This window comes from Microtus ochrogaster, chromosome 8, assembly GCF_000317375.1.
Source record: "Microtus ochrogaster isolate Prairie Vole_2 chromosome 8, MicOch1.0, whole genome shotgun sequence".
Classification (NCBI taxonomy): Eukaryota; Metazoa; Chordata; class Mammalia; order Rodentia; family Cricetidae; genus Microtus; species Microtus ochrogaster.
This window is the reverse complement of record NC_022015.1, coordinates 13,579,191-13,588,595: the sequence shown is the minus strand read 5'-3', so window position 1 is coordinate 13,588,595 and position 9,405 is coordinate 13,579,191. Positions and strand designations below refer to the sequence as shown.

The window sequence follows — 9,405 nt, the reverse complement described above, 5'->3', positions numbered from 1 at the left end:
CAGCTGACTTCCAAAGAGTACAGCAGAGAGGTGAGGGGACAGGGGACAGTCACTCTACAGTAGAGAAACCTAACTAATGTTTCATCAGCTAAAGGGGTCGGGCTGGGCACTATTAGATTATTTTTTAAAGCAGCTATATATAGAGAGAAAGAAAGAGAGGTCTGGCCTAAGCTAACATTAGCTGGGACATTCACAGCAAAAGAGCATTTTATCACCCTTGCGTGGATGACCAAAATGTTTACAGGGAAATATCTCTTCTATGTGCAAAATGGGTGGAAATGACTTCCTTAGCCTGCAAGGAAAGCTGGGAAGTGTAGTCCTTCAGCAGGAAACTATCATTCCTAACTCTGAGAGGATATAAAAAAAAAAAATGCAAGACAGGAATGTTATAGCTGTTTTCTCCTGAGAAGAGTCTGGGGGTGGGTAGTTCTGGGACCTTTGAAAATGAGGATCCCTTGGTCATGTAACAGGGGGAATCTTAGCTTGGTCACCTATGCTGCATCAGGTGATTGCCATCCTGTATTCCTGAAGGGACTTGAAAGTAACTATTAGAAGGCCATAAGCAGATGATCTGGTTGTAGAGTAAAACTAGGATTTTCTGGGAAGGTTGGGGGATAAGTGAGGAACAGAGGTGGGAGAAAATGGCCATAGAGTTGATTAAGGGTGACTTTGACTGGTCCCATCATTAAGACTGTTGCACTAGGACTAGGGAGATGACTCAGTGGTTAAGAGCACTAGCTGCTCTTCCATAGGACCAGAGTTCAATTCCTAGCAACCTGTAATAAGATCTGGTGCCCTTTTCTGGCCCACAGGCATACATGCAGGCAAAACACTGTATACATAATAAATAAATAAATAAATAAATAAATTTTTTTTAAGACTATTGCACTAAAATGAGATAGCAGAAGTAGCAGGGAGCTACAGAGCACCAAAGGAGGGGAATGGAAGAACATAGAGGTCTAATGTAAAGAAATTTTTTTGGCTTAGGGTGAAACGGAAGAAGGTCCATTTTAGCCAGAGTTCCACTACAGCATCTCAAAGGTCTTTTTGCAGATGTCTCAGGAACAAGTGGCGCTGTTGTAGGGTGAAAACAGTTGGGAGAGCTTACACGGAACATTTTGTTGGGCATAGGGGGAAGTAAGTAAAGCTGGTTGTTTTTGTTTTTGTTTTGTTTTGTTTTTGAGACAGGGGTTCTCTGTGTAGTTCTGGCTGTACTGGAACTCGCTCTGTAGGTCAGGCTGGCCTCAAATCCAAAAAGATCCACCAGCCTCTGCCGCCTGAGTGCTGAAATTAAAGGCATATGCCTGGCGGTTAAGTAAAACATTTTTAAAAAAACATAAATGGGTAAAAACATTAGTATGAAGATAATAAGGAGGAAAGAAGTCATCTGGGGAGGAACCAGAGTGGAAAGGAACCAGAGGAATTTTTATCTAGTCCCATTTCAAATCAGTTAGGCTCTGTTGGCCTGGAAGCAGCATTGTCCAAGGAGGGCACAGATCCCGTCCTCAGATCTTGTCCATTTTAACTTTGGAGTACCGCAGCAGGCAAGGAGTTGAGCTGGTCCTGAAGCATGTGAAGCTGGTGTAATCTGGTGAGACAGAGAGGTTAACTGATACCAAAGAATCCCAAAAGCCATGTCCATAGTGGGAAGACAAAGGAGGAATTGGATGGTCCATGGTCCATTAGTTCCTTTGATAGGTCACCCAAACTGCTTTTAGGGGGTTGGTGACATCGTTTTCTCAGTAACTGCTTCAAGACTTGCAGAAGGGCAATGAGAGGAGAAGCAGTTAGAGGGTCCAGTCAAGGGCCGTGAGAAAACTTAACAGTTGGCAAAGATCCAAAACAAAAGCTGGGTGGTTACGATATAGTCTATACTGTCGACTCTGAAATTAGTTTTTTGCTAAGAGGAAGAACTGAACGCCAGGGCAAAGAGCATGACCAATTGAACTTGCCTGCAGGAAACGACCAGGCACCAACAATGATGGGTCTTGATGTATGCACCCTCACTGCGGTCAAAACGACTGTACTTTACCTCTGGCCTTCCAGAACCCAAAGTCCCACAGTAATCATGAGAGAAACTTAAAATAGGCACCAGTGAATGGACCTCCTACAAAACACTTGGCTGGTATTCCTCAGAACTGTCTAGTCTGTAAAACAAACAAATAAGCAAAAATAAGAGCAGTCTGAGACTGACACAGACAAGACAAGCCTGAGGCATTATTATTATATGAGGTTACAGGGGAGCGACCTAGGAAGAGAGGATACTGTAAGGAAAAACCTCGGAGCTGAGTGACGACACAGGCCTACAATCCAGCACTGAAGCTTCTGGACTGGGAGTTCCAGGCTAGGCTGGGTGACAGGGCCTTACTCTTATAAAAACAAAAACGAAGTAAAACCAAGGGATTCTAAATAGACTTCAGCTAATAAAATGTACAGCACTGGCTCATTCACTTTGACAAATGTGCCACAGAGTGATGTAAAGAGGAGAAATGGGACTGGGGGTGGCTGAAAGTGGTTGCCAGGCATGCGCGAGGCCCTCCGTTTTATTCCCAACACACCTGCTAACGATAATAACGGGGAAAAAAACAATAGGGAAGCCATATGTGTGGCACAGCAGTTATTCCAGCACTCTGGAAGCTGAGGCAGGAGAATCATCAAGGGCAGCTGAGCTGCACAGAAGGACCCTGTCTCAAATAACAAAAGGGCAAAGTGGTGATAGAAATATAGGAAATCTGTATCATCTTGATAGAAATATAGGAAATCTGTATCATCTTGATAGAAATATAGGAAATCTGTATCATCTTGATAGAAATATAGGAAATATGTCTCATCTTGATAGAAATATAGGAAATATGTATCATCTTGATAGAAATAATATAGCAAATCTGTATCATCTTGATAGAAATAATATAGCAAATCTATCATCTTGATAGAAATAATATAGGAAATCTGTATCATCTTTTCAACTCACTCCCATTTGGTTTTGTGAGGCAAGATCTTCACCTCCTCAATCTTCCTTCCTCAGCTTCCTGGAATTACAAGCAGGTGTTACCAGACTGACTATTTTTTCTTTTCCTCCTGAGACAGTGTCTGAAATCTGTAACCCAGGCTGGCCCCAATTTCAAGGTGACCCATCTCAGTTGCTGGGGTTACAGACCTGTCCCACTATGCACAGCTCAGGCCTATATTTCCTTTTAAATCATTACTGCTATGTGTGTGCATGCACACCTGATGCCCAAGTTGGTCAAAAGAGGCCACCAGATCCTCTGGAACTGGTGTTACACAGAGTTGTGAGGCACCATGTGGGTGCTGAGAAACAAACACAGGTTCTCTGCAAGAACAGCAAGGCTCATAATTGTCGAGCCATCTTTCCAGCCCTAGTTCTTTCGTTTTTAAAAGCTTAATAGCTGAGTGTGTTAGTGCAAGCCTTTAATCTTAGCACTCATCAGGAGGTAGAGGCAGGAGGATCTCTGTAAGTTTGAGCCCAGCCTAAGATAGGCAGGACTACAGAGAGAGACCTTGTTTCAAAATAAACAACCAAAAAAGCATAACAATTATCAGTCATTAAGGATAACAGCTGGATGTGGTAGCATGCACGTGCCTACAATTCCAGCACTTGCGAGGTGGTAGGAAAAGGGAGAGTTTAAACATAGCGGTGGTGGTATATGCCTTCAGTCCTAGGACTCAGGAGGCAATGGCAGGTAATCTCTGTGAGTTCGAGGCCTGTCTCAGAAATGAATAAAGGTAATGAGCCCATGTGGGTGGCACATGCATACTTAAGGTCCTGTCTTATTTTCCCTCAGCATCCTCAGGCCTAACAGAACCTGGCACCCACTGTTTGCTCCATAAATGAATGAGGACAAGATTAGACAGACCCAACCAAGAGACGTGAGGTGTTCTCAAGACAGAAAGATCCTTTGTCAGGGATATGCTATGGTGGCCAGCTGGGCAAACAGAGGGAGGGGGTGGAGCTCATCTTCCGATGTTAGAATGAATGGCTGGGACCCCAACAATTTGCCCAGATCTGAAGGTAAAGTTGGAAATCCCAAAATCATCATAAAACGCTTAATGTGTTCTGCTTTCTAAATTTAAAAACCTGTCAGTCGTGTTGTCACATGCCCTATACACCACAAATGTGTGAAGCTCCCCGGGCACCGCATGCCGGATTCTAACTGAAGAGAATGGCTACCATTGATCGCCACTCTTGACACCGGATCCAATTAGATGATGTATTTGGGGCTTTTTTTCTTTCCTTTTTAATTTTATTTGCTTTTTTGAGACAGGGTTTCTCTGTGTAACAGCTCTAGCTGTCCTGTAACTCGCTCTGTAACCCAGACTGGCCTCGAACTCAGATTCTCCTGCCTCTGCCTCCCGAATGCTGGGATTAAAGGTGTGCACCACCACTGCCCAGCTCTTTTCTTTTTTAATTTTTATTTTATGTGTATGGGTGCTTTGCCTGCATGTATATCTGTGTTTGTCCACCACATGTGTGGGATGCCCACAGAGGACAAAAGAGAGCATTGGATCCTCTAGAACTAGTTACAGATGGTTGTGAGCTGTCATATGGGTGCTGGGAATTGAACCTAAGTCCTCTGTCAAGATCAGACAGTGCTCCTAACTGCTGAGCCATCTCTCCAGCCCCTTTCTTTTTTTATGCCAGACTCCCCCTTTTTTTCTTTTCTTCACCCCCCCAGGCATGCGCCACCAAGGCCTAGCGAGAAAGTGTGCTTACTGCCAAATGTGGGCATGGTGCGGATCAAACAGGTGCTTTTTTGCATGCTAGACAAGCACCCCCAGCTTTGTGTCTGAGGTTCCAGATACCTATGGATGACCTGTGTCTCTGAGTGTGTGCTTACTGATCACCTACTGTGCAAACATGCCATTGTCAACACTGGGGATGCACACGTGGACCTCACAATCTGACTCTAACAAGTGGCTGCAGAACTAATTACTCAGTCATTTCCATAATCAATTCCAACTGTGTACTGCAGAGAACCAGTAGGATTTATGACGGAGGAAGAGACTCGAGACATCAGGGGCTTCCTGTCGACATTGGAGCTAAGATCCAAAGGTTGAGAATGAGGAGACAAGGTGGGGGTAGACAGCATGAGAAAAGGCAGGAAGGAAGCAGGGATGCCCAAGAATCTAAGGAAGGTGATGTGGCCGAAGACCAGTAAGAGGCTGGGACATGACAGAAATAAATGAAGTCAGAAAAGCTAACAGGCAGATCTATCAGACCATTCAATGGCTGGATTATTGTTTTCAGTTTAAGTGTGTGGTTTATTCAACTAAGACTCTGAGGGTTAATTTTATGTATTAACTTGATGGGGCCATGGTAGCCAATTAGACGTTTCTGGAAGAGATCAGAACTGGAATTGGGAGACTCAGAAAGTCAGATGGTTGTCTCCTATATGGGTGGGCTCATTCAATCTGTTGAGGAGCCATGAAGAATATGTGGAGTTGGTAGCTTGAGATGGGACACTGCTGTCTTCTGCTATGGATGCTCCCAATTCAGGTCTGTGAACTACTTTGGCTTGTAGGTGGAGATGGTAAGACCTTAGCTCACATAATCACATGAGTTACTACCTTAAACAAAGTTTCTTTTTTTATTTATCGTTATTCATTTTACATAACAACCACAGTTCCTCTTTCCTCCCCCAAGTTTCTTTTTAGCCACATGTCCACATGATTCTGTTTCTCTGAGAGCTCAAATACAGGTCCTCTTAGGCAATGCTGAATAAACTGTCACACTAAGGAGCCAACTTATTCATGTCCAATTTTGGCTCCAGGGTGCTCTGCCTCTAGTCTGGCCCTGCTCTAATGTTGATCTTTTCTGTAAACTAGCTCCTAATATCTGCTGTAGAATATGGCACGAAAATCAACACAAGGGGCTGGAGAGATGGCTCAGTGATTAAACACTGGCTGCCCTTCTAGAAGACCTGGATTTAATTCTAACTAAGTACCCAAATGGTAGCTCAAAACCCTCTGAAACTCTATTTCTAGGAGATCCATGTTCTCCTTGCCTTTCTAAGAATCACTGGACGTATGCAAGTGATACACAGGCAAACATGGAGGCAAACTATCCAAACACATTAAAAATAGAAAAGAAGCCGGGTGGTGGTGGCGCACGCCTTTAATCCCAGCACTCGGGAGGCGGTGGCAGGTGGATCTCTGTGAGTTCGAGACCAGCCTGGTCTACAGAGCTAGTTCCAGGACAGTGGCACACACCTTTACTCCCGGCATTTGGGAGGCAGAGGCAAGCAGATCTCTGAGTTTGAGGCCAACCTGGTCTACAGAGTGAGTTCCAGAACAGTCAGGACTCTTACACAGAGAAACCCTATCTCAGAAAACAAAAATAAAAAAAAAAAAAAAAAAAAAAAAGGTATGAGTTCAAGTTCATCCTTTCCAGAATCAGTGAGGTGAAGCAGGCTGGGCTTCCCCGAAGGCCAGCTGATGAGGGTATTCAGAGAATCTGTTTCTCTTACTGTTGATCCTGAAAGTGTCCAAATGGGCTGCAGGCCTCCTGATCTCCTCAGAATGCAGCTTCCATGTGTTTCAGAGCTGCCTTATTCCTATTCATCTTCTCCTTAGCTAGAAAGCACCTTCTGGATTCGCTCCTGTACTTCCTTTGCGCCCAAGGACACCATCATCTCAGCCACAGGAGGTCCTTGCTAAAATAAAAAAGAAAGAAAGAAAAAACACAAAAATTCTGTTTTTTTTGCCTTGAACTGTAGAAGGAATGCATGCTTATTTTCAATGTCTCAATCTGTAGACCACAACCCACAGACCAGCCCCAACCCACAGCCTGCAACCCCAGGAATGGAGCCTTTATTTATTGTATTTTCTTTTGTCTAAGGTGATTTTTTTTAAAGTTTTGTTTTATGTATATGGGAGCTTTGCCTGCATGTGTGTCTGTGTGAGGGTGTCAGATCCTCTGGAACTGGAGATACAGAGAATTGTGCAATGACATGTGGGTGCTGGGAACTGAACCCAGTTCCCCAGGGTGCTCTTAACCTCTGAGTTATCTCTCCAGCCCCTGTTTTTATTTTTCCAGAGCTAGGGATCAACCTTAGAGCTTCATGAATGCTAGCAAATGCTTCAGCACTAAGCTATAACCCAACCCTACTCAGTCCTACTTGTCTCAATTTTTTTCCCATTCAATGGCTCTCGGGAGGCTGTTTCTGCCTTTGGCAAATTGGTAATCTATTATTCTCATGATCTCCATGAGGAAGGGATATGTGTTCTGTTTAAGCCATCTCCACTGTAACTATTACAGTGCCTGGACCCAGAAGATGCTCAGTGGGTAAATGAGGCAAGTGATCTGTTCATCAGTTTATCATCCCCCTGCACTGGCCTTAGTACCAGACTATGAACATTGGCTGGGAGGGTCAATGAGGGACTATCTACAACACTTCAGTACATGTTCCATCTCACCATCTGTCCACTGAGGGTCATTCGGAGGAGCTTCATCACGCTGCTGTACTTGATACCTTCTAGGCCTTCTGAAAGCTTCTTCAGTTCTCTGTTCACCACATCCTGAGTTAGGCTCAAACCAGATGTTTCTAAAACTCTAAAAGAGAGTGAGTCTGAGGCAGGTGTAATGGTCATGATTATAATCCCAGAGCTGGGGAGGCAGAGGAAGACTAGCCTGGTCTACAGAGCAAATTCAAGGACAGTCAGGGCTACATGGACCCTGTCACAAAAAAACAAAAACAAACAAAAAACTTAGTATTTACTATACCGAACAGCTCAGAGACATTGCAGAGGAACCTAGAAAGAAAACTTGGGAATGGGTTGGACACAGAATGCAAGAATAGGTAATTTCTGAGGAATTACTTGAAACAGCTTCAAGATTTGTCAAGGGGAGTATAGCACAGAGGAAGAGAAAGAAAACATCAGGAAACAGTAGCTCTAGGAACAGCTTCACTGTCAACATGCTAGGTAGGAGCCTCTTTCCCCACAAACAGAAACATGAAGGATCTAAACTCCACCAGTCAGCAACCATCCTCATCTCCTGGAAGCATATTTGAGTTTCAAGTAGTCCCCAACTAGTGAGAGCTGGACTTATAAGCCATCTATCCCAGCTCTGATTGAGGCAGTACGCGACTACATTCCACTGCAGCTTCCCCAGTCCCTTAGCAGTTATGAGCACTTACTGCTTTTAGAGAATCCAAGTTTGGTTCCCAGTACCCATGTCAGGTGGCTTACAACCACCTTTAACTTCAATTCTAAGGAAACAGTGCCCCTTTATAATCTCCACGGACACACACACAATACAAAACAAAAACAAACCAACTTCTAAAACGACAGGACAGAGGTGCTATATCAATGCTACATGAGCAAACCCCCTGCTGCTCCTGATGGGGTCCACACCATGGTGCTCTGAGTGGCAGCTCAGTGTGGAGTGGTCTTATAAATAATCTGAAGAAACAGCCTCTCAATGTTAACAACTGCCAGACTTCAGCAGCTGAGGACATGAAAAACCAAGGAGGACAAAGCCATTGGCTGCTACTGAGTCAGTTGGCACTCATCTGTAGACCCCCAGCTTTTGGCACTGGCACTGGAAGAACCTGTTGTATACAGAAGTCTATAGTGTTTTTATCATAGCAGTCTTACTGGACCAAAGGCAATCATTAACTGGGCACAGGATCACTACTGTTTATAATAAAATCAAGGAGATGAAATACTAAAAATCTAAAGTGCAAGATAGGAAGAAAATGGACATTCCTTAATTGTCACTGTATTCAGGGAAAGAGGCTGCCAAAGAAGAGAAGGACAAGTCCCCAGGAAGCTGCTAATGGCACCCCAGGAGACATCAGAGCTAGCTGAGACCTTGACACTGGTACAAAAGTGGTCTGGAGGCTCCTAGGCATTTGGGTATCAACTTTCCTGAATTGAGTGAGAGTCCCAGTGTCTCTAAAATCTAATCCACGACAAGGATGAGAAGTTGAGACATGGTCTTGGTGAACTGGAATTAACAGCTGCAGAGACAGTCGGTCAGCAGTTAAAAGTATATACTGCTCTTTCAGAGGACTTGAGCTTGGTTCACACTGGGTGGCTCCATTTATCTCTACTCTCCACGGGCACTGCATTCACATGTACAAATCTACATCAAAGTTTAAAACAATGCTAAATTTGGTACTTTACTCCCAGTACTTGGATGATGTCAGAAACAGGTGGATTTCTACAAGTTTGAGGACAGCCTGGTCTATACATGAGTTCCAGACCAGCCAAGGCTATATAGTGAGACCCTGTCTCAAACAACAACAAACAACAAATAAACAAAACAAAAGAAAAAAGAACTAAAGACCCTACTATGGGGCTGGAAAGATGGCTCAGAGGTTAAGAACACTGACTGTTCTTCCAGAGGTCCTGAGTTCAACTCCCAGCAACCACATGGTGGCT

General features: G+C 44.1%; 1 protein-coding gene across 1 annotated transcript in view; it reads right to left on the bottom strand.

The window, feature by feature from the left end:
- Window positions 1-6,389: 6,389 nt before the first annotated feature.
- Window positions 6,390-9,405, bottom strand: part of Ears2 (glutamyl-tRNA synthetase 2, mitochondrial) — a 26,455-nt gene continuing 23,439 nt past the window's right edge. The window contains exons 8-9 of the mRNA XM_005351133.3: window positions 7,435-7,570; window positions 6,390-6,671 (exon numbers count right to left, since the gene is read on the bottom strand). Of these exons, the coding sequence (XP_005351190.1) occupies window positions 6,588-6,671; window positions 7,435-7,570 (220 nt within the window). The 3' untranslated portion in view covers window positions 6,390-6,587. The remainder of the gene's footprint in view (window positions 6,672-7,434; window positions 7,571-9,405) is intronic.